We start from the raw sequence: 25509 nt of genomic DNA, 5'->3' as shown, positions 1-25509 counted from the left end.
ATTTTTCTCCGCATTTCGTGTTGATTTGTAGTTTAGCCTGCATTTGCCCTGCGCCGATGCCTCCGCCGGACAACAATGTTGAAAATGAATTCATGTTTAATTTCTACTGTGCTCATATTAATAGCTGTGCGTCATGTTTTGTCCGGTAAGCGTGTGTAAACAACTTTTGCGGTTTTCTTCGAAGTATACAGCCAGTTATCACTGGCGCCAACTGTTATTTCCTTACTATTTTAAACATAGATCATAGTAAAACAATCTGTCGAAACGATGAGTAATGACATAACAATATAGCGGTGTCCCCAAAGTTAATTATAATTTACTTAAAAACGGCAAGGGGATCTAACCAAATTGCAAACACTTTTCTGAAACAAACAATTATTTACAGCAACCAAAACTGGTAAGGCTTTTCAAAATTTATTCGATTTTATTCACTGCAGGCGGCCTTGGAGACGTAAGCAATCATCCGGCATGGGAATATCTAGACTCACTTGATTGTGGATTTAGTGCCACCGATAGGATCGTTGGTGGCTTGACCGCGTCTTTAGGACAGTTCCCTTGGCTTGTACGCTTCGGGTACAAAAGTAAGTACATACTTTGGTTTTCTTCATTTTTTCCCTTTTCTTGTAGGCATATCAATCGGAAGAGGCATAGTTTCAGTAACTACATGATTTATAATTATTGGTACTTGCATATATTTTTGCACATGTAGTGTGCACGGTGCAAACAATAGAATGATAGTTAGTATTTCACAGTAGAGAGCGAGGGTGAGTTGGACTGGATGTGCGGAGCGGCCCTCATCACCGACAGACACGTGCTCACAGCGGGTCATTGTGTCATGCCAGGAGAATACGTGTTGTGAGTACCTATCATTTTATAGTGCCCAAGTGTGTTTACCATTTAAGAAAACACATTCACTTCTTTTAGTGTCGCAGTCTAGGGATGGATTAACATCTGATAACCATCCCACTGTATATGGGCTGGCGACAAATCAGGCAAAGGATCAACTTTTATACACCCAAACATCGGCGCCAGCAAAGGGGTGCCAGGTGGTGCACTTGCACCCCTTGGGAATCTCGGGATCAACAGGAATTAAGTACTGAAATAAAAAGCCGTCTGTAACCCTAATTATGCCGTACTAAGATAGTTCGTAAAGTTTCGGCACTAAATGTATTAGGCATGTATTTAAATCAATATCTGTATATTCCCTTTTCTCGATCAAAATATTTTAAAGTTTCACCAAAAATACTGACTTGCACACTAATTATGCACCCTAAATAATGCGAATTCAGCATACTATTTAAAGTTATTTGCGAAACTGTTTTACTGAACGAATAACTATTATTAAAATAGTATAACTAACAATTCCTTAGTTCAACAAACATACTACAACTTTTTAAAGGAAAACCATCACCTAAATTACTTTTAGGAACATCATTTATTCTAAATAAAACCCAATTTAATCTGTTTTGTTCATATAATTAAGAACACATAAAAATCATCTAGTGCTAACTTAACATGGACTAAACTTTGGCACACTGAATGGTAACTCATAAAAACAATAATAATAAACAATCGGCAAAGAGCGAGTCGGATTCGCGCACAAAGGGTTCTTTACCGATATATTGTAAAATAATTAATCTGACGACCTCTGTGGCTCAGTTGGTGGGCTGTTGGTAGCTCAAGCCGGAGGTCGCGGGTTCGAATCCCGCCGACGGAATAAAAAGTTTTCAAAGTACCTGGGTCATGGATGTGTATTAAATATGTGTATCATATAATAAAAATCTTAAATATATGTATAGTATAAAAGTATTAAATATATTTCCGTTGTCTGGTTCCCGTAACACAAGTCCTTCAGGTACTTACCACGGGGCCAGACTGACGTCGTATGAAGCGTCCAAAGATATTATTATTATTATTATTGATTAAGCCTCCGGCTTAGGAATTGCACTCTAGGGGTTGACAAGCTACTAAAGAAAAAAATAAGAAAAAAACTACTGGCTTCAATTATGAGTCGACGGAGCACTGCTACGCGGGGCTCTTACTTCTGGGTGGTTCACAAAAAATAACCACGATGGCTAAGGCGGGAGCAACGCTACGCTACGCTCCCGCCTTAGCCATCTAACCTAACCCAATCAAGTCGTATTGGGCCAACATTGCTATTAATTATTTAAGAATCATTAATAAATTTATCAACCCATACAATTACAATACAGTAGTAAATTTTTATATATTTTTTTTAATTTTTATCAAGAATCCTTGAATTATTTAGTTTTGGAATTATAAAATCTTTCACCATATCTCATCATAATTACCAAAAATCTTTGTCGCTAACACAGAAATAGATCAAGATATATCTGTGGTCGCTAAAGAGTAAAGAGCGAGCGCAAAGGAGTGAGTGCGGCGTTAGATGAGGAGGCCCCAACATGTTTTTCAGTAAAACAGAGAAACAGAAAGAAAATAAAGTTAGGCTAAAAATATTTTAGTTGCACGATTTGTCAATTTGTATACTTGTTTTGATAATAGAAATTGATTTTATTGTGGTGCACCTTTCGAAATCGTTTTTAGAAATTCCGTTGTAAGATTGTCCAATTTAGAGTGCAAGTTAGTATTTTTGATAAACAATTTAAATTTTAGTTTTACAAATAATAATATATCCGATGTATGAACCATATTTTTGGTGTGAATTCGGTTAAATAAAGGTCGTCTCGTTTTGTATGATGTTTAAGTTTTTTTTTGAAGAACATGCTCAGTTAATCAATTATTCTTTTTTGATCAGCATTAGTTTTTCTGGTACGCATTCAGTTAATTAGCGGAGTTAAGGTAGTGTGCTGAAAAATTATTCTGATGTGCATTTAATAATATCCCAATGTATTACATGTAAATAGACAGTCACTGTTGTTCGTAAAAAGTAAAAAGAAAAGAAAGAAAACTAAAATCTGCACCCCTTGGAAACTATTTCTGCTGGCGCCCATGCACCCAAAGCAGATAATGTTTGGAAATTAGATTGTCAGATCGGCTTGTATTGTTCTGACCAGTATTAGGTAGGCCGTAGGGGAATCGAAACCTTGATTTCAGGAAGTCGATAACTCAGCTTTGAAGAAGCTCTTAGCTGGAACTTTCAATAGACCATGAAAAATAGGTAGCCATGCTTCGGCACGAATGGGCCGGCTCGACCGGAGAAATACCACGTTCTCACAGAAAACCGGCATGAAACAGCGCTTGCGCTTAGGGCATGCAGAACCGGGTCCGGTTCCAGATTTTGCGTACCCGGTTCCAGTGGTAGTCAGAACCGGGTCACCCGGTGCTACCCGGTTCCTAGCGACCAAGTATTTTTTATATTTTTTTGTGTAAATGATAATTGAGAGTTTGGTTAAGTAGGAAATTGTAATGTAATGAGATATGAATAAAAAAAGTTGCTCACTGTCGAGATGGGCATTTCTCCGGATTTGGATTATTTAGTTGATTCCCTGGTACATTTTTATTTCTGCATATTTTTTAAAATCAATAGTCGCATATTATTCTTAAGTGAATTATAAAAATAATTATCTATTTGGGCCCTTTTTCACTTCACAATTTTAGAAGATATTTTGATTTAAATTTTTCTAACCTAGGGAATCAACAAAGCTAATAGAAAAAAGCTTTTTCAGCGAAATAAATATGTTCAATTTAAATATAAACAGAGGCCTTTGCCCAGCAGTGGGACACTGTAGGCTGATAATAATAATAATAATAATTAAATATAAACATGTATAAAATTGTTTACAAACTAAACTTGTCATTAAAACCAAATACAATGAATGGAAAATGAATTTATTTGATATATTTTGACTTTAAGAATTTATTTTTAATATATTTTACTTATTGGTGTCATTTATTTGTATCAGTATATGAAGATAATGTAATTTATTTTAATAAAAATAAACAGATATGTACCAATTAGATAAATAAATGTAAAATATTTTGATTCCCTACTTAAAATACCCAGGGAACCATCAAAATGTATGTAGAGGGAATCAATAAAAAGTTAGTTTTTCCTGAGGTGTACAAAAACTGTGCATGTAGGTTAAACAATAAATAGTCTAACTAAAAACCATACTCATTATCGTCGTTTACATCGTGTCTAAGCAAACTTAACTTAGGAAATGACATTGTAATTAGCGAATAGGGAATCAATTGTGTAAGGAAATTGTGTTGAGGGAATCAGATATTTTCCTTTGTAACTCGGAAACGGAGCAACGAATTGTGTGACCTCCTTCCATGATGTTTAGAGGGCTATCGAACCTCCTGCCCTGCGCACCCGCAACCACGTGCTTCTTATAACTAGGGAGGTACGAGCCTCCAAGTTGAAGCGTATAGGGAATCACTATGTGAGCCAGGACAAATCTTAAAATGAATCTTTCTATTTATATAACGATACATACGTTTATGTACAATTGTTTTATAAATATTTTTTTTCTACTCTTACGATTAATTTACTTTGAAATTAGAATTTCATCGTATTTGTGGGATTTTTTTGGGAATTTATAGTGAATTCTGGGGACAGGACACGTCCAGGGAAACAATTTTTCGACCTTTAAATTAATTTTAATTATATTTACAATTAAGTTTTTCTACAGAACCTAAGTGGCCCAGTTAGATCACACCTTATATTCCTATAAAAAAAATACAAAGGTCTACATATGTAACTCTGCGGGTAGTTTATACGTCCGGACAACTAAATTTTGCGGTTTTTAGAATCAGCCATATGTCGAAACAAAATGTTAAATGACCACGGACCATAGATAAAGTATTATAGTACAGATAAATACACGCGCGGCGCGCGGAGCTGGCGGTCAGGGAAATCCCCCGTAAAGTATCCAGGGTTGCCATTGTCAGAAATTTGAGATGCAATAATAAAATTTATTTTTCATACCCCAATCCTGCCAAAACCTGCCAAGTTTTTAAAACGTCAACCGATCATGCCATAGGCCAAAATAAGACGCCAATCCTACCAAAATGGCAGGAACCTGCCACATATGGTCACCCTGCTGGCGCGGGCGGTGGGGTAGTGTGCATGTAGGTGTACCCGCGACAATAGCAGAGTAGACAGAATGATAGAGTATGCCGACTTAGAACTGATGTTGAAATTTTTAAATTTGACGTAATATGACGAAAATCGTCGCTAGGGTTATAAATTTGTTACCTACGAATTTAAAATATGACATATTCGATGGACGTGTTCCTCTTTGGTCGTATTGTTGTTTGTGTTTTGGCACATGTGATTAAAATTGTCAGAATGCAATTTTGAAATCTTTATTTTAAATATTTAAAAATAAATTATATCAGCCAGCGCGAGGCACATTCCGTTCATAATCCTAGTGAAACCCGACGAATTTGACAGATATTGAAACCTGTCCGTCTCTTTGCAGTCGAACTACTGGTCGTTATGTCTATTGTGACAATAGCGTGCTCGCGCGGCGTTGCCAGCTCGATAAATATCAAAAGCTCCACGATACTTCGACGCGCGTAATTTAAATTAGTAATTAAGAGGATGCACCAGGGGCTAGAGAAATGAAAAAAAAGTACGTGTAATATCTATAGCTGTCTCCCTTACCTCAAGCCTATACCGCAGAACGCGATAGAGACAATTGCAGAAAATCCAGAAAATCAACGATTCGTTGTCCCCTGATTCCTTCTCCAAAACTTAACCGATCTAAGTACTTTTTTCATTAAAGATTAAAAAAAGGCTTGAGCTGTGTTCCTATGTTTTGCTTTTTTTTGTATATTCTAGCCAAATCTGTTTTCTGGACGCTTGAACACAGCGGAAAATCTGGCCATTTTTTTGGGTTTTTGAACGTTCATATCTTATTTAATAATTAAATTATGAAAAAAAAAAAAGAAAACATAGGGACATTGTATTAGTGACCGTAGATATTCAGGAAAAAAATTATAACTCTACTAGCATTATCCAGGGAGGAAACAGGGGACAACGTTTGTATGGAAAAAAGGGCGGTGTGGACTCCTCTTAATGCAAAATTAGAAAAATCTTATCAGAACCGAGTCGACCCGGTTCCAGCGCTTAGAACCGGTTCCACAGACTCATTCAAATATCCGGGTATACCCGGGTATTTCGGAACCGGGTAGAACCGGGTGCATGCCCTATGCGCTGTGTTTCGCCGAGTGAGTGAGTTTACCGGAGGCCCAATCCACTACCCTATTCCCTTCCCTACCCTCCCCTATTCCCGTCCCTTCCCTACCCTCCCCTATTCCCTTCCCTTCCTTACCCTCCCCTATTACCCTATTCCCTCTTAAAAGGCCGGCAACGCACTTGCAGCTCTGCGATGCTGCGAGTGTCCATGAGCGACGGAAGTTGCTTTCCATCAGGTGACCCGTTTGCTCGTTTGCCCCCTTATTTCATTAAAAAAAAAGGGTGTAGAGTTTGTAGACTTTGTAACTTTACACTTGATTTGTGAATAAGTTCTCTGAATTTGTAAGTTTATTATAATACCTATGTATAATCACGCTGCTAAGATTAGTATTCATTAGGTACGTTTAAAATTAATTACTTTATTATCTAAATCGTAGGGCTACCTACACGCAGATAATGGTTTTGACAAAATATATTCACAAGATAGTTAAATCTTATAATTTTAATGAATAATGATTCATAAGTTGAATGCTTGCAAACATTAATAAAACTGGGAAAATACGCAATTACTCACTATCTATATTCTACAGTCATGAGCATAACGTAAGCCCTAAGTACTGTTGCGGTAGGTTCTATCGTAAAAAGTATTACATAAATTTTAAGTATTAATTACTTAAAAAGTATTACATAATATGATAAATAATCGTCACTACTTATAACAATCGAATTGGACCATGGACCAAAGAATAATAGGATGACTGGAACCGGAACCTAAAGAAATACAGGCCGCAGGCCTTATTTAAACTAATAGAAGTTTTTGGCCGCAGGCGATCTGCCATATATTGAAAATCTTTATAATGGGGACAGATGATCAAGGCCGTCAAGAAATAGTATTCATAAAAAAGGATAATAATTATTTATTAAACGGCACATCAATAAAACCTTAAAAATAAAACATTTTGATAAAATAGCTCCGTCGCGCGTCGGATGTGAATAACTGATAAACAATATTTAATTAATATAAACTTTTCATGTAAATGGTATCAATAATGATGCAAAAAAAATCGGCCAAGTGCGAGTCGGATTCGCGCACGAAGGGTTCCGTACCGTTATAGAGCGAAAGTAGGGAAAAAATTGTGTTTTGTATGGGAGCCCCCTTAACAATTTATTTAATTTAAATATTATTATTAATTATTAAATTATTAATACAACTGAGTATTTTGTGAACATCTCAAGTGCCTACCCATTGCCATTATTGATATCGAGCAAAATCTAGCAAAAAAAATTACGTTTGTTGCATGGGAATTGGGAGCCCCCCTTAAATATTTAATGTACTTATTTTGTTTTTAGTATTTGTTGTCATAACGGCAACAGATATACATAATCTGTGAAAATTTTAGAAATCTAGCTACAGCGGTTCTTGAGATACAGCCTGGAGACAGACAGACGGACATCGAAGTCTTAGTAATAGGGTCCCTTTTTTACCCTTTGGGTACGGAACCCTAAAAATGAACAATATAAAACAATAGTTTTTTACCGACTTCCAAAAAGGAGGAGGTAATACGTTCGGCTGTATGTATCTTTTTTTTTGTATGTTCAACGATAACTCAGCCGTTTGTGATCCGATTTTAAAAATTATTTTTGTGTTGTATATGGTTTTACTCGAATTTGGTACGATGTTCACAAAAGTGGTGATCTGATGATGGGATCCTAGAGAAATCGAGGGGACTCTTTGAAATTTGTATGGAAACATATAATGATTTCAATTTTTTCTGAAGCATTCGAGGTAAATGCTACCAAAAAGTAAGATTTCGCACCAGGTTATACCCTGGATCCGAAAACTTTTGAATCCTTATAGATACAGGTTCGGGGATTTCGGCGTTATTTAAACAACTGAAAGCATAAGCCAACACATCAATTTAATTGATCATCATCATCACAATCATAATTATGCCATGGGTCATCACCCTCCCTCCGCGAACTCGGTACGGTTAACATCGTCTGACGTGCGCTCCGGGAATTAAAATCGTTTTCGGTGGTTAAAATCGTTAACTGCGTGCTGAGTGTGTGTAAAAAGCTAGGTAACGGTGTAATCTACGTTTACTGTAAGTTTTTGAACACATTTGCCCGTATTTTATTGGATTTAAACTCGGTAAGTAATTTCCTTTGTTCATTTTTAACAGTAAGGAATTGTAGGTAGGTAAAAATATTGTATCGTCGGTACCGCGCGCGCTGCGCCGGGCGCCCGGCCTTGCGATCAGCTGGAGGCCTACTACAACCTCTTATAGCAGTATTATTTTAATCTTACTTTATGATTTCGTACCATCACCTCTTAAAAGTAAGATTACTTTATGATTGTTCCGTCAAGACGTTTTGTGACGTCATGTCCCAATATCATTCGCTCTCAGCGTACCATGAGCTCCATATTGACACCGTTTGACAGATGAGCAAGATTACTTTAACGTCAAACTAGCGATCTTAAATCCGCTGTGAAATATCAACTTTTTTAAGATTGTTTTGCATTTTTTACTGTTTTTTAGTAAAATTATATTTGAAAATTGAGTACGGTACGACTTTAAATTACGCATATTAACAAGAAAAGTCTTAACTTTATTTGTATTTAAAGTTAACCATGTACATAAAAAACGGCTTTTGTTTTGAGATAACCAATGAATTAAATATTTACGTACCTTCTATTTACCTTATAATAGAAAATATCGAAACAGTCTTCAAAGTCGCGCAACTCACACACCACTTAAAACTTTTTTGTTTTAGCTTACCACAACAACACTTCAAGTCTTAATTGGGTTTCAGCATTGGTTTTTCAACAATTTCACTATTTGATTTAATTCCTATTGTTAACAATTTAGCGCTGAATCGGTTTAATTTATTGAAATATTTATGTTTAGTACCATTCAAATTCTCTACAGTCACTAATAAGTTTTTTCTACATTTGTTTAGACTAATTAGACACTTCATTTATTTACACAATCGTGTGAGAGTGACAAAACGCTTTATAGCTGCTATCTCGCTTCCACCCATGACAATTCATTTGTTTACACAATCGTGTGAGAGGAACAAAGCGCTTCATAGTTGCTTATCTCGCTTCCACCCATTGATAAATGTAAACAAATAATTTGATATCGTTCGTTCTTTCCCATCACTTAGCAGGAATAAAACAAGATTGTTTTCATACACCTTAAAAAGTTCATGGTACGAATCAAAGTAAGGTTATTGTAATCTTACAACAAAGTGTTCTGGAAACATGATAGTTTTAGGAAAGGTTGTGGTAGGCCGCCTGGTCATAAATAGTGTTATTGTTGTTGTTAACTTTGAAAACAAGACATAATGTCTAGCCATAATAACATGCCGCCAGATAAAAATACCAACCCATTTGAAAGAAGGGACGGCATACCTCGTTCCCCGCCAACTTCAACCGGCAAACGTTTGCTGTCCCAACTATCGCCTTCATCCGTGTCACCAGTCGAAAAACGTCACCAACCCATAAGGGACGAACCGCAGTCCCCGGTAATTTCATTATTAGACACTAGCAGCGCAGTCGATGATTCGTTTAATTACTGCGAGTTAGTCCGTGAAGCGTCCTCCTACTTGGGAAAAATTAACGAATTCGCTAACGACACTGTCTCGAGGCGCAATAACTTTGCCAATAAATCCGATATAATGAACTTAACACAAAAACTGACAACCATAGTTTCTCTTCTTGCCATTAAAAACTCGTCACTTGAAACCAAAGTCGCGAATTTGGAGCGAGATTTACTATCCGTTAAACTTAATCAGGTCGTGAAACCGGCCCCCGCGGCGACTCCGGTCTCTTATTCCGAGGCCCTCAAACTGAAACTCGCGAAATCGGTTCCCCCCGTCGAGACACGTAAACCACTCCCATGTGTTATAGCCTACCCCACGCAAGAAAAATCGGCGGAATTAAAATCGGCAACTGAGACCAAGCAGGCTTTGATGAAGGTCATAAACCCGGCCGACGGTTTTCAATTTCACGGCGTTAAGAAAACAGCTAATTCGGGCGTGCTTCTGCGCCTCACGAGCGAGTCGCAAGTTAAAAAATTAAAGTCAGTCGAAGCGCTAAAATCTGCCGGCCTCCGTCTCGAGACACCCAAGGGGCGTAGCCCGCGCATCCTCATCAAAGATGTTCCACAACACATTACAGACGATAATTTTCTATTATCCCTGTACAACCAAAACGTAAACGGCGAAATTAATGTGACACAAGATCAATTCATGAGTTCGACAAAAATAGTAAGACGTCGTATTTTAAACAAAGAATACAATAACCGTAAATGGATAGGTATCGAACTAGACCCTAAAGTGCGTCAACACCTCATCGAAACAAAAGAAAAACTTTTTATCGACTGGGCGATGTGTCGCTTTGTAGATGACGTCGAACTCGTGCGCTGCGCTAACTGTCAACAGTATGGGCACACCGCTAAATTCTGTCGTGACACAAAGCCATGCTGTAAACATTGCGCTGAAGGTCATAGCTCGGATAGCTGCCCAAAAAAAGATAAAGACGACTTTAAGCCGGTTTGCGGTAGTTGTTTGCGATATAAAAAACCGACCGACCACCCCACAGGCTCCCCAGATTGTCCTACGTATAAGTCTAAAATGGAGCAACTTATTTTAACGACTCGGTATGGATAGTTTAAATATAGGACAGTTAAACCTCCACAATAATAAGCACGCAACGATAGAATTAGAAAAGTTGGTTTCCGATTACAATTTAGACTTGGTGCTCGTACAGGAGCAATATCAACTCGCGTCGCTACGGTCGAAGATAGTACAAATTAATAACCTAGCTCGCGCATTTACACACCTCAGTCTAGATTTTCAGTCACGGCCTTAACTAACCTTTCGACGTCGCACTGTGCGGTAGCCGAGGTCTCGTCTTCTCAGTTTAGATTTTACGTTGTAAGCTGCTATTTTCAGTACTCGGACTCCGTAAGTCCACATTTACATCAACTTCGCCGCGTATTACAATCTCTCGCGGGTAATAAAATTATTATTGGCGCCGACGTCAATACATCCTCGCCCTTATGGCACGGCCAGCTTAGGTACACTGACCGCGACCGACGTACCGCTGTAGAAGACTTTATTGCGGAGTTTAACCTCCATATTCACAACACCCCCGATGCACCACCTACCTATAGTAGCCCAACGGGCGAATCGTCGATTGACGTCACGCTATCTAGCGCGTACGTCCAGATTAGGAATTGGCGTGTCCTTCCCGATGCGTCATGTAGTGATCACCGCTTACTGGTGTACGAGTTTTCTCGTGCGGTCCCGAGTGATACCGTAGTCAATTCTAATGACTATAAATACAATGTTAAGAACGGCGATTGGAAATTATTCCGCTCCCTCATTACCGCTCATGTCGGAGACTTCACTCGGCCGGATTTAAACGTCAATGAGTGCGCGGAAATTATGTCAAACACATTTGTTTACTGTGCCGATGTAGCCTTGGGTCGTAGACCTCTTAAAAAAGATCACAACTGTAAATGGTGGAACAGTAATCTTCTTAATCTTCGTCGGGAATTTAGAAGGGCCAGGCGCAAAATTAATAATCTTCGTAAATCTGGCCACGACCGTTCGGATGATAATTACATAATTAGTTTAAATAACCTACGCATTTCAAGGTCACGTTATCGCGCTGCCGTTACATTAGCGAAAAATAATATGCTGAAGAATGCCGCGAATAGACTGGATAAAGAGGGTCCCTGGTCCTCTTTATATCACGAGCTTAAACCCAGTAGTAGTAATGAGCCAAACTTTTTCTCAAATATTAAAATTAACAACTCTTACACTTGTAGTTTAGAGGAAACGGCGAAGGCATATCTAAACGTTCTCATTCCAGACGACGAGCCCTCCTTGGATGATGAACACCATCGCGACATTAGGAGTAGAATGTTAGACCCCATTCATACACCGGTCTCAGATGTACCAACCCCGGAGGAGTTTATTAAAATAGTAAACCTTTTGCCTATAAAAAAATCTGCGGGCGAGGATAAAATATCGAATATTATGATAAAGCAAGCGTGTTTAGCGGCCAATTCATCGATTCTATATGTTTACAACAGATGTATCGCAGAAGGTATATTTCCAAAAATTTGGCGTTCCGGTTGCATAAAATTAATACCTAAAGCGGGAAACAAACCTCCTGACGACCCAAAATCTTACCGTCCGATAACGTTACTGCCTTGCTTAGGTAAATTACTAGAACGTCTCATCGTACCTCGCCTGCTACCCGGTGGCCCTAAATTCCATAGCCACCAGTTCGGTTTCACCGCCGGGAAATCGACTGTGGACGCGGCGTTAGAAGTAAGAAAAATAGTTAATTTGTCGGAAACTAAATACGTGGTCGCTATTTCATTAGATATTTCCGGGGCCTTCGACCATGCCTGGTGGCCGATGGTGCTATTAAAACTAAAAAATCGAGGGTGTTACTGCAATATTTATTCTATAATACATTCTTACTTTTCTAACGGTCAAACTAAGCTTCGTCTAGGACATTGTACACATGTCAAAGATTTAACGTGCGGCTGCCCTCAAGGATCGGTAATTTCGCCTAAATTATGGAACATCGGATTCGACGATTTGTTAAGTCTTCCACTTCCACCGCTTTGTATACTAGTTGGTTACGCCGATGACGGGTTTCTTATCGTTCAAGCAAACTCGCGTTCCGAAATTGAGTCTAAAGCCAACAGTAGTCTTATTTTAATATCTGACTGGGGTAAGCGTAATCGTCTGAAATTCGCCGCGCAAAAAACTTACCAAATTCTTTTAAAAGGTTCCCTTATATCTTCCCCTAGCATTAAACTTGACAATATTAACGTTAAACGCAAACAGTCGCTCTGTTATCTTGGTTTTTACTTAGAAAATAAATTTACATTTTTAGAACATATAATTCAAACCGGTGAGAAAGCGAAACGCAACTTTTACTCCTTTACCAAAATATCTACTTCGACATGGGGCCTTTCATTCAAAACCCTAAAATTAATTTACACTGCTACTTACCTTGGTAGCATTTGCTACGGGGCCCCCGTGTGGGCCGACAGAGCAACTATCGGCGCGGCTCGTCGCAAGTTGCTACAAAGCCAACGTCTTGCTCTTATATTCTTGTGCAAAGCTTACAGAACCACAAGCACCGAAGCCTTGCCCGTGTTAGCCGGAGTTTTACCCGTTGACCTTGAGATTCAGCGTCGTGCGACAATGTACTATCATAACAAAAACATTGACAACCCGTTCTTTTTAAGCGCTCGCGATAAAAATAAAATAGCAAGATTGTTTGAACCTTTAGAAAACTCTTTGCAAAGCCTAATCTCCGAATGGCAGACGCGTTGGGACTGTTCCACCAAAGGGCGACATCTTTATAATTTTTTCCCTAATATTCGTGAACGACTATCCAAACATTGGATGGATATTAATCACTGCGTTTCTCAATTCCTGACCGGTCATGGAAATTTTAAGGCCAAACTCTACGGATTTAATCTGGTAGCATCACCCATGTGCGAGTGCTCGACCGAAGGCAACATGTTTGAACAAACAGCTCATCATGTTCTCTGGGAGTGCAGTCTCTGGCAGGACGAAAGAACTACAATGCTAAACAACCTACTCTGCACATCTGGTGTCGCATACTACGGTGATCTCGTGGACAGCGCTAGGAACTTCCGTGCCTTCAAGCGTTTTTGTCACAATTACTATTGGCAACAGTCTAACACAATAAATTAATTTAGCTGTAGCATAGTAGTCACTATTATTATTAACGTTAAATTCCCGTGGTGCTTCTCCCCTTCAGTTCTTTGACTTTCGGTCACTGCAACTTTGTGCTGTCTCCCGCTTTATATTGGGGAGGGAATCTGGAATTCTTCCTACTCCTCCTATTTTCTTCTGATTAATTTCGTTGCGGGTCCCAAGACAGCTTTAGCATGTCCCTCGGGCTCCCTGAGATCATATCAAAGGGTTTTCGTGGTTGGATGCCGCCGATCCTGGCGACACAGGAGATACCGTGGTGGGAATGTGTGGTGGGCCAAAGCCCGTTTAAAAAAAAAATGGGTCATCACATTATGACCCAATTATTGATGCTTTTCGTGATATTTTGCATCGAAGCAGATGTTTTTGATGATTATTTCGCTGTTTGTGGACCGATTTTCAAAATTCTTGTGTTGTTGTATAGGATATAATCTTGATTTTGTATAATAATTACGAAAGTGGTGAGCTGATGATGGGATCTATGAACAATCGAGGGAAATCCTTGAAATTTATCAAAAGACTCATAGTGGTTAAAATGTAATCTCTAGTAACTTAAACATAATTATGTTACGAATAAGAGAAAGTTCATACGAAGGTGTCTCTTAGTCCAAAGGCACTGAACAGAACTCCTGAACCTTTAAAGATAAAAGTTTTTAAATTGCAGCATCGCTTAGATAACTGCAAGCATTTACCACAATTTCGCTTACAGTAACATAATGTGAATAGTTAACTTTCGTAGTAGTTATTTACGCATAAAGCCTTATCTTGTAAATAACTAAAAAAAAATTAAAACCGACTTCCAAGGTACCAATAATAATATGAACTAAAAAAAGTATTAAATAACTCTTACTCTATAATTAGTCTAAGCGATAAGTTGAGAATGGCGAAATATAGAGATAAGGGTCATAAAAATACGTGCGATAGCTCATTAGATTCGGGAAAACGTCTAGAAAAATGTATCGGAAGCGTAAAAAATTGCAAAAGTTATAAGCAAAGTACCTGGATGACCGAGCTTTGCTCGGTATAGCAAACACTCATTGACTTCGTGTTACTTAATAACGCCATCTGCTGGTTGTTAAAACAATTAGTTGCTTACAAAATAGTATTATTATTCGTCAATAGATGTCAGGAAGAGTCATATTTTTCAGTTTATCGATTATCGATAAAACACGAATAAAAAGACATTTTCTGAAAATGATTCCTAGCTAGATCGATTTATCGCCTCCGAGACCCCCTATATACTAAATTTCATGAAAATCGTTGGAGCCGATTCCGAGATTCCAATTATATATATATATATATATATATATATATATATATATATATATATATATATATATATATATATATATATATATATATATATATACAAGAATTGCTCGTTTAAAGATATAAGATTAGGTTGCAAAAAAAAAGGTATTATGTTTTTTGATAAAAACTCCGAAACTATTAACATTTAAGAAATTAAAAAAAGAGATTCTTAAAGAAGAGGAAATTTCCATAAAAAAATCTTGTTTCCCGGAACTCTATCTCTATTATTTATAATTTTAATTTAACGCTGAAAGTAAGCCTCCGCGCGGCATTTTAGGTAGCGCGCGTGGCTTCAAAACCGAGCACGTCACACTTATTATTTTTTTAAAGGTATTAAATATTACTTTAAAATTTTCAAAAACTTATGGTGTATTCCGAATACTTCAAAGAATTTGCTTCCGTTGGGAATTTAACTTAAAGTTAATTTTTCAACAAATTAGACAAATGTTAACTAACGAAATTTTTTCGAACTTCCGTCCTCATTGTACTTTAAAGAAAACGTTGAAATAATTTTCGTAAAATTTTTTATTTCGTGGAGCCCTTGATATAAACATACTTAACAAGATCACGCCATAAAAGTTTAAAAAAATTTAATACTTTGTTTATAATCATTTTTTAACTTGAACAAAAAACTAGAAATCCACATAATATTGTCAAAAAAAGTTGTTTCATTTATTATCACGTAATTGATTTCATATCAATGAAGGACAAGTATTAACTAAAAAAAAAAATTTTTCCGCCATTTGCTAATAAAAAATTATAAACCAATGGACTATTTCGATGCTTTTAAATTTTTTTTTCTTACCTTCATTCTCTTGAAAATATTATGATTTTTAGAAACAAAAATTTTAGCAACCTAATTTGCTTATAGCTTTTGCAATTTTTTGTGTGCTAATACACGCTTCCGATACATTTTTCTAGACGTCTTCCCGAATCTAATGAGCTATCGTACGTATTTTTATGACCCTTATCTCTATTTCGCCATTCTCAACTTATCGCTTAGACTAAATAGTGCCTTTTTCAGAATTCGTCTAAATCTCAACTATTTCTGTACATATGTCTTCATTACTTTGAAGTCGGTACCAGTCCCAAAAGCTTCAGATATTCTGACATTGACTGAACTCACGATAAAATTAGCTGGTACCGACTTCAAAATAATGAAGACTGTAGTATGTAAGTACAGAAATAGTTGAGATTTAGACGAATTCTGAAAAAGGCACTATAATAGAGTGAGAGTTATTTAATACTTTTTAGTTCATATTATTATTGTTTTTACCTTGGAAGTCGGTTTTAATTTTTTGTTAAAAATAATAATTAAAAATTTAATTGGCTTTTACAACTTATACGTACCATTGAAGAAATTGATTCATAGACAGTTGACGGACCTACGTCATTTGGCCGGAATATGTCATTTCAATGTTAGTTATGATAGAGTAGACAGAATTATATCTATTGTGGTTATGATCTGTCGGCTGGATATGATATAACGCTACCAAATTACGTAAGTCTGCCAATTGCCTAGGAATCAAGTTCTCTGATAGTAAATCAAAAAACTTACTTCCTTGATAGAGGCATGCATTAAGAAAGTAGACATATTTTTCTTGTAACAAAACATTAAATACTTTACTAGTAGGCTGTCACTCTAAGCTGCATATTTTTAGATCAGATGTTCGTATTGGAGAATTCGACACACGAACCAACCCTGATTGCCAGCTAAGCATGTGTGCTCCACCAGTGCAAGATAGAAAGATCAAGCATATTATAATTCACCCAGAATTCAACAAGCCTCCGTATCACAATGATATTGCAATTGTCGAAATGGATAATCCTGTAGAATTAAATGGTAAGTAAAGTGCAAATATAGTTTGGAAATTAGTAGATACATAATATAATCCAATCCCAACGCGGTGGAACATCATCAAGATAGACATAGACCAGAAAATCCTCACTACTGAGACAACCCAGAACAAAAAAAACTACAGGAAACGCAAACGTACAGGAACACCCGAGTCCCGACCCCAGATAAACTGTAGGGTAGATAAAGAAGAAGAATAAGTACATAATATTATAATCCAATTATTTTTAAAGTTGAGTAGGTTTATGTCTATTGTTAGAATACACTCCTTTTTGTTTAACGCGAGAGGATATGTTGTAAAGAATAAAGTTAGGGAGGAAGTCATAATATTTTACATCAAATAAATGAAAAAAAAAGGGGACAAGCTTTAAATAAAATATTTGTCTCTTGTAGAATACGTCACTCCACTTTGTTTACCGCGAGAAGAAGAAATTCGGCCAAAACTAGGAGAAATCGTAAGTGTTGCAGGCTGGGGTAAAACTAATATGACCACGCAAGAACGAGCCCAAATACTGCAGTATATAGCGGTAAGTGGATGAGCACACAATTTCAGTAAATAAAATGCGTAATTTAACAAACACAGGAAAACGAATACAAGGGAAATCCCAAAGTCCCCACCCAGTCCTTAGATTCAAAGGTTGCTATGGCAGTGTATGGTAAAACAGGTGTGAACAAATTACTTTCTAGCTACCAGTAAAACAGTAAATATTTGCATTTTCTGACGACCGTTCTTATCATTGATTTCTTATCACCGTTGTTTGCATTTGACAAGAATTTTGCGTGGAAGAGGGATTTTACTAAACAGAATGTAGAGGAAGTTAACAATATAACAAGATAATGCAGAAACAATAATATTCTTATCTGCTCTATTTGTATGAAATTAATTGTCTGTATTTAAAATATTATTGTTTTTAACATTTTCCTTATTATAACATTTTCTATTTGCTTAATATTATAGATCTTGTTTGATTCAATTCTTGTTTTTTTTTCTTAGATTTGCTCTTTATTTCGTTGGGCAATGGTAAAATATACGATTTGAAGCTACTGTTAACATTTTATTAAATCTAACACGTCATTTTTTTTTTAAGTTACCCATTGTAGCACCAGATGAGTGTTCTTTTGGAAAAGGATTCAAGGTCGATTCAAATGAGATATTGTGCGCAGGCGCACAACTTAACCAAGATACTTGTGTTGGCGACTCAGGAGGTCCACTGATGAAGGTTGGTGCTAAATGCTGCTTCAACACTAGTTTTTAGGGTTCCGTACTCTAAGAGTAAAAACGGTACCCTGGTACTAAAACTTTGTTGACAGTCTGTCCGTCTATCTGTCTCCAGGCTGTATCTCAAGAACCGTTATAGCTAGACTTCTAAAATTTTCACTGATTGTGATTTCTACTGCCGCTATGATAACAAATTCTAAAAATAAAATAAAATTAAATGAATATTTAAGAAGAGCTCACAATTTTCGGTCTGTTTCTGCTCTATAACGAAACGGAACTCTTCGTACGCGAGTCCGACTCGCACTTGGCCCATTTTTTTACAATTTATGGGCCTTTACTATCAAAGTACCACTAAATTACCAACAAGCACAAGCGTTCCAATGGATTGGTATTTCTAGATTCTTGCATGTAATATAGCCAAAAACCCAAAAACAGTAGAATTGCTCCAGCCATATTTAAAACTAATTTAATAAAGTAATAACAGCTAATAAGTTGTTTGCGAAAAATTAACTTTTCTTAGAAACACTTAGTGTTAACCCCAAAAACAAACTACGTAAAATTTCTGTATTATTTTTTTTGTACAATGTGCGATCTAAGTTTTAATTAGCTTGAAATAAATACATTCGTTTCTTAGATTTTTATTTTTCGTTCTAATATTTTGTTTTATTTACAAATAACGTATTTTCACAGGTGTTTGACACCGAGGAAGGTCCAAAGACCTTTGCAATAGGAGTTGTGTCGTTTGGCCCAACCATCTGCGGAAACAAGAAACCTGGAGTTTATTCATTCGTGCCGCACTATCTAAAATGGATACTAGATTCTATAATATGACCTAAAGCATGGCTAGCTCTAGTTTTTCCACTTGCCTTTAACTTATTTTCAGCCCATACTAAAAACGTTCAAGCCATCCAATGCTTGATGGTTAAAAATATAATTACGCCAACTATCTACATATATTTTGATTGTTTGTACTTAGGACATTGAACTTTTTCGGGACACACATTATTATTTCCTGTAATTTTGTTTAAAGTTGCATAGTTTTGTTGGCAATAACGCGTTTTCAGAATCAAGGAATTCCAAAAGAAAGCGGCAATGTTGTGAAATTGCGTTATAACTGCTTAGCGCTGCAAAGGCGATTTCACAGTACTTTAAAGTTTAAGTGTTTCTTCATTGTCTACATTTTTCTTATTACCTTTATTATCATTGTTACCACCTTATTATTGTTATTTCTTTTCTTTAACTAGTTTCATCATCATTAAGGTCAGTCATCAGTCCATATTATACTCCGGTAAGAAGGAAAATATTGCCTCGCGCATGTTCACGATACCCAAGTCGGCATATGACGTCATTAAAAACCCAACAACATTGGATTTTTTGCTTATCATTTCACCAGGAACATCACCTATTACATTATATCCAGATTTTACCTGCTGTGCGCTGACCTACTTATCGTATAAATAAAAGATTTCCTATTTTTTTAACTTAAGTGCTTACAAAATAATCTGTAGGTAAATACGAACTTGTTAAAAATAACAAAGCAATTAAGACAAAAGAATATTATGTCTTGCGGCGAATATATTAATGGAGGGTCCATTAATATATTAAAGGTTAAAAAGTAAAAATTAGGTATATTTTTAATGTCATCAATGAAAATATTAAACAATACTGCACTGAACAATATATTTTGGTGTCATTACATGGAAAACCAAAATCAGCATCTTCTTAAATATTTAATCGAGTGTTTCTCGTTTGCTTTGACTGTACGTGCACACGACGACAAGGCTTAAATATAATATCCATTTACGTATAATGTTGTTTGTTACTCATTCAGTCTCCGCTTAGCTCGAACTGAGGACAGAGGTTCCACAAAAACTATAAACAAAAGAAACTCGTTTTAAAGAACGGCTGCTAGTTTTATATTAAGTGAGCAAGATGCCGAATTATAAATCTGTTTCGTGGTTGTTTATAATAATCGTCTTAGCGTTCGCCACATGTCGTAAGTTTTACCTATAACTAGTCTGTTCAATGTTAAAGTCAAATGTATTTAAAGCTGTTTTTCCTGTTTTTACTGTCCGTGCATTTGTATTATCAAATTGTGTGCAAACACTACAACAAGTGTTTCTATAATAATAATTGTCCTTTCTATAATAGTTTTCACAACAATTCTAATATTATCTTTAGTTAGATTACAATTATGTACGGTAAATTAGATAATAGGATTACAAAGTTTCAATTAAGTATATATAAATTAATAATATCTATATATTAATACGTGAGCCAAAAACTTTGTAACCCTTTTGATGAAAAATGGAGAAACGTAGGCGAATGAAATTTTGCACAGTTATAGTTTATATGATGTAGGAGTGCATCGAGCTAATATTATTTTGAAATTATGCTTTTATCATACATTTTTTTAACAAATAAATCATTACACACACTACAACACACACACTCGGAAAAATGACAGATTTTTGAGTGACAAGCCTATACATACGAATTATACTCTTTTATTCATGGTTGAAGTCTGTTGACAACAAGGTGACAAATTGAAAATGGATTATAGTTTTTTTTGTTGAATCTTAGATTCAATAAAATTCATTAGACAATGCTTACACGGCCAGTCTGAGATCAGCTGAGTCCCAGAGACAAGAGTTGAAAAAAAATATGAGAAAATCAATATTTTTTTACAAAATATAGGTATTCCTAACTCCTGTCGTTGAAACTAAGGTCGAATTTCGACCATTGGGCGATCTCTAGTTTTAGTAAAGAGGCTTAAGATTGTATAGCTTTCTTAGTAAAAAGTACAAAATATATTTGTGTACCTACACTACAAACAGAAAATGAACATTGAACACTTTATAATTTATTGTAAGTAAGTAAGTACTATTATTGTACAAAAGAAATTTATTTTCTAAACATAATAAAAATGTCTAGATGTGCTTACGTTTCCAGAAGAAGATGTCAATGCTACATGTAAAAACTTTGAAGGAGACACTTGTAAGATTCTCTATGACTGTCCATATGTGATCAATATGATAACTAATAGAGAGTTTGAGAAAGCTAGAATCAGGCTATGCGGATTTGAAGAAAACAAGCCAAAGGTATTTTATATTCTAAATTGTTTATATTCTTCTCTTCTCTCTTACTTCTTCTCTTCTTCAAAAATACTTACCCTCTTTCGCCTTCATTTCAGGTCTGCTGTCCAAAAGACGTAGAAGCCCCAAAAGATAATGTTATCGTTTTCAATAACGAAACAGAACCATCGGCGACAAAAAGACCCGCAACAAGGGAAGACACATCAAAAGTGCCTTCGACAACATTGCCAACTATTTCTCTAGGCCACTCGGATCCGTTTCCCAACAGATCTATTTGTGGTCAAGTCAAAAATGACGATAGAATCATCGGTGGGCAATTAGCTGGTATCGATGAGTTCCCCTGGCTGGCTCAATTAAAATTTGTTTGTAAGGCCTTCACAGTAATATTATGAATTACAATAGAAAATTTTCCATACGGGCTTAGATTTTTAAACTTTTTATTCTTGTTTTAGCAAGACATAAAGAATACGTTGGCTGTGCAGGATCTCTTATCACCGACCGGCATATTTTGACAGCGGCTCATTGTGTTTTAAGAAAAGTGTAGGTAAAATCACAAAATGTACTTCTGGACATAAAGTATATCTATTAATTGGAGGCTTTTTAACGATCATACTCAGTAAAAGGCGTAGCGAGCTTACTTACGATTTTTTATTTAAATAAAATCTATCTGATCGATAAACACCTGCTTCTTAATTTGATAAATAAATATTTGTTCCAGACCCCATGTTCGATTAGGAGAATACAATGTTAACACTGAACACGACTGTGTTGAAAATGATTGTAATGACAAACCTGTAGATGTTGCTGTTAAAGAAGCGGTTAAACATCCCAAATACAATGACGCAGATATATCTAGATATGACATAGCGATACTGGTATTGGAACAAAGCGTAAATTTCACAGGTAATGAAGAGTTTTTAATGTGGCAGGCACACTTTAGACTCAGATAGACTGTTAATTACATACGATTAACGAATGTGTAGATGACTTGAAAATCATGGTTATCTTGCCATGATTATGTGATTTTCTATCATGTCCTATGGTGTCTCCCAAAAGAAAAAGATATAATTTAATTTTCCGATTACTTTTCAGATTACATTCAACCTGTGTGTCTACCGACAACTGAATACGTCGCGGTACAGGATTATTTAAAAGATAGCAGCTACCTCACGGCTGGCTGGGGAGCTACAGAGTACGGTGAGTAGTTGTGATTATGAACAAATCTATACTAATATTATAAAGCGGAAGAGTTTGTTTGTTTGTTTGTTTGAACGCGCTAATCTCAGGAACTACATATCCGATTTGAAAAAATCATTCAGTGTTAGATAGCCCATTTGTCGAGGAAGGCTATAGGCTATATTTTATCACGCTAAGACTAATAGGAGCGAAGAAATAGAGGAAAATGTGGAAAAAACGGGGGAAATTATTTGAAAGGGTTTATTTGAACGCGCTAATCTCAGGAACTACTGGTCCGATTTGAAAAATTATTTCAGTGTTAGATAGCCCAATTGTTGAGGAAGGCTATTATAGGCTATATTTGATCACACTAAGACTAAAAGGGGCGAAGAAATAGAGGAAAGTGCGTATGGGTCCCCTGTAAAGAGCTCACTGTGAAAATAGCAGCGCTGAAAAGGTAACTTTTTAAAACTTTTGTATGGGGAAAACCATGACGCTGGGCGCTTGCCCATACAAACACAAAACAACATGTCCCTTTCAGCGGTGCTGCTTTCACAGCGAAATATGAACAAGAGAAACATACACACCCTATAGTATTATCACTTACTTTTGTTACACCTTGTATAGGTTAATTAATTAATAAGGTAAATAGAAAAACAGCAAGATATTTTTGTTACTATTTTTCTCCAGATGTAACTTCTCCTGTTAAACGAAAACTTCGCTTGAATGCAGTACCCATTGAAACTTGTCAAGTGTCCTTTGGCAATATAAACGTCTCACTTTCATACGACAACAACGTAATTTGTGCTGGCGGTAGAAAGGATGAGGATAGCTGCCAGGGCGATTCCGGTGGATCGCTGGTGAGAGAAGTGTCAGAGGATTACAAAGTCAACTGGTTTATCTATGGTGTCACTAGCTTCGGAGCCAGAATATGTGGCGAAGAAGGTTTGCCTGGAGCGTACACGAGAGTAACAGCTTACATGGACTGGATCAGGGAGACAGTGTCGAGAACTTGAGGAGACTACTATAAGTTAGAGAACAATTATAAATTTTAAGTGATATAAGTGATATAAAATTGCTCCTGGCTTAGCACGGCTACTACAGAAAGGGTCGAGAGTAATAAGGACAAAATTGTCGAAGGAAATCTGTCAGTTCATCCCCAAAATCTATCAGTGTTTCTACATTCGCATTTCTGCCGTGACCATGCTAAGGCTGCTGGAGCTGGATTCGATTCTCATGTTAATAAACAAGAAGTGCACATGCTTGTTGCCTATTTGCTAGCGACCAAAGTATACGTTTCTTGTGCCTTACCTACAAAAGATGATGTTCAAGTAGATACAATAAATTATCGATTAGATTATTGCCGACAAAGTTCTTATTATTTTCGCACCATTCAGTGTCATTTTTAACGTGAAAGAAATCGTTCGAAAAATAATATAAAAACTCTTACATGTATTTAAAACAGATATTTTATTTTTAAAACAGATTCTATGATTTGAATTGAATTGAATGATTTTTTATGAATCCTATTTACAAAATATTATATATGAGTATCCATAGGATCTGTACAGTTATCTAATGTGATCGACATTTAAATTTAAAACAAATGAGATTAGTAGGCTCTATAGCTAAGTGCTCTGTTTTAAATTATTTGAGTGTATTTGCTCACACCAACCGCGTACAGAAATAATGAAGGTTTATCAAAAATTTCAACAGTGAAATATTATGACATACTTAATGAAATAAGATTACGTTACTTACCCAATTAAACAAATATGTAAGATGAGAAGAGAAAATTTTAAGAAAATTTCAAAACTTTTTAAATTTTCGATTAAACTGTCGTTTTGTAAAAGTAATTATATTTAGCTACAAATCAAGCAACATAATAGGGCATTTTCAAAAAAACGTGTACCTACCCTTGCAAAAATATGTCTATATTTTTTAAGGTCATTTATTTACCTTTATTTGAATGTCATATACAAGGAAAAATATTGAACTAATGGAATAAGTTAAAAAGAACGCTGATAACGTTATATTATTCTGATATTATGGAAACAAAATCGAATTTTCGACGAAACAGATTCCGTTGTGCGACTAAATGTAAAATATAATTTAATACAAAAAAATACAGCAATAAATGGATTTCTTCATTTATTTAATCTAGTGAAATGCATATTTAATTGTTTATTAAAAAAAAATTAGATAATTTCAAGGATCAACAAGAGTAGCAATTATTTTTAATCCATAGTGTGACTATGTGACCTACCCACTAGGTTATTTTTCATTTTTTTACATGAGTAAGTAATATTTAACATATTTAAAGAAGTTTTTATAACACAAAAACCTTTTATTTAAACATTTTTATTGTTGCACTACTTATAAAAGTAAAAAAATCTTTGATTTCATAGATTTAACTTCATTAATTAGAGGGACGAACATCTCATAATCATAAAGATGTGTTCACATGTCTACGAATTCCTAAGTTATTAATGACATCGGATTATATGCACGATCAAAGTGCCGAAATATCCATGCAAATATGCACGAAAAATGGTCGAAATATGCACAAAATATGCACAATCAAAAGTCACTTAATATTACATTTTTTTTTTTTTTGAAGACTTTTCCGGTAGTGACATTAATAAAAGCGCCAATTTTTATAATTTCATAAAATCCAGGATTTTTAATTTCTTGAAATAAAGACTTTTTATTTATTTATTATACGCCAATAATAATTTTCTACCAACATTTTCCGATTGCTATCTTAATGCCCATGGAAGTTAAACTACCGAAATATGCACTATCAACGAAAAAATTGCCAAAATATGCACTATCGCCTAAAAAGTGACATTATATGCATTTGCATATGCAAGTATACAAATGCATATAATCTGATGTCTAGTTATTATAAATCTGCAAATATCAACGACACAAAATGATTTTCAAC

At 35.8% G+C, this 25509-nt stretch overlaps 2 protein-coding genes across 2 annotated transcripts; both read left to right on the top strand.

The window, feature by feature from the left end:
* Positions 1 to 31: 31 nt before the first annotated feature.
* Positions 32 to 23924, top strand: LOC121726126 (serine protease 7-like). The gene is made up of 13 exons (XM_042113360.1): positions 32 to 145; positions 438 to 581; positions 753 to 855; positions 16879 to 17060; positions 17466 to 17599; positions 18161 to 18292; positions 18982 to 19117; positions 21244 to 21392; positions 21485 to 21752; positions 21839 to 21926; positions 22105 to 22289; positions 22479 to 22583; positions 23253 to 23924. The coding sequence occupies exons 1-13, from the start codon at positions 76 to 78 to the stop codon at positions 23576 to 23578; spliced, it is 2022 nt and encodes a 673-aa protein (XP_041969294.1). The 5' UTR covers positions 32 to 75; the 3' UTR covers positions 23579 to 23924.
* Positions 9434 to 10880, top strand: LOC121726422. The gene is made up of 2 exons (XM_042113788.1): positions 9434 to 10816; positions 10854 to 10880. The coding sequence occupies exon 1, from the start codon at positions 9476 to 9478 to the stop codon at positions 10799 to 10801; it is 1326 nt and encodes a 441-aa protein (XP_041969722.1). The 5' UTR covers positions 9434 to 9475; the 3' UTR covers positions 10802 to 10816; positions 10854 to 10880.
* Positions 23925 to 25509: the final 1585 nt, after the last annotated feature.

This window comes from Aricia agestis, chromosome 4 (assembly GCF_905147365.1).
Source record: "Aricia agestis chromosome 4, ilAriAges1.1, whole genome shotgun sequence".
Lineage (NCBI taxonomy): Eukaryota > Metazoa > Arthropoda > Insecta > Lepidoptera > Lycaenidae > Aricia > Aricia agestis.
The sequence above is the reverse complement of the archived record's forward strand: the minus strand, read 5'-3'. Positions and strand labels throughout refer to the sequence as shown.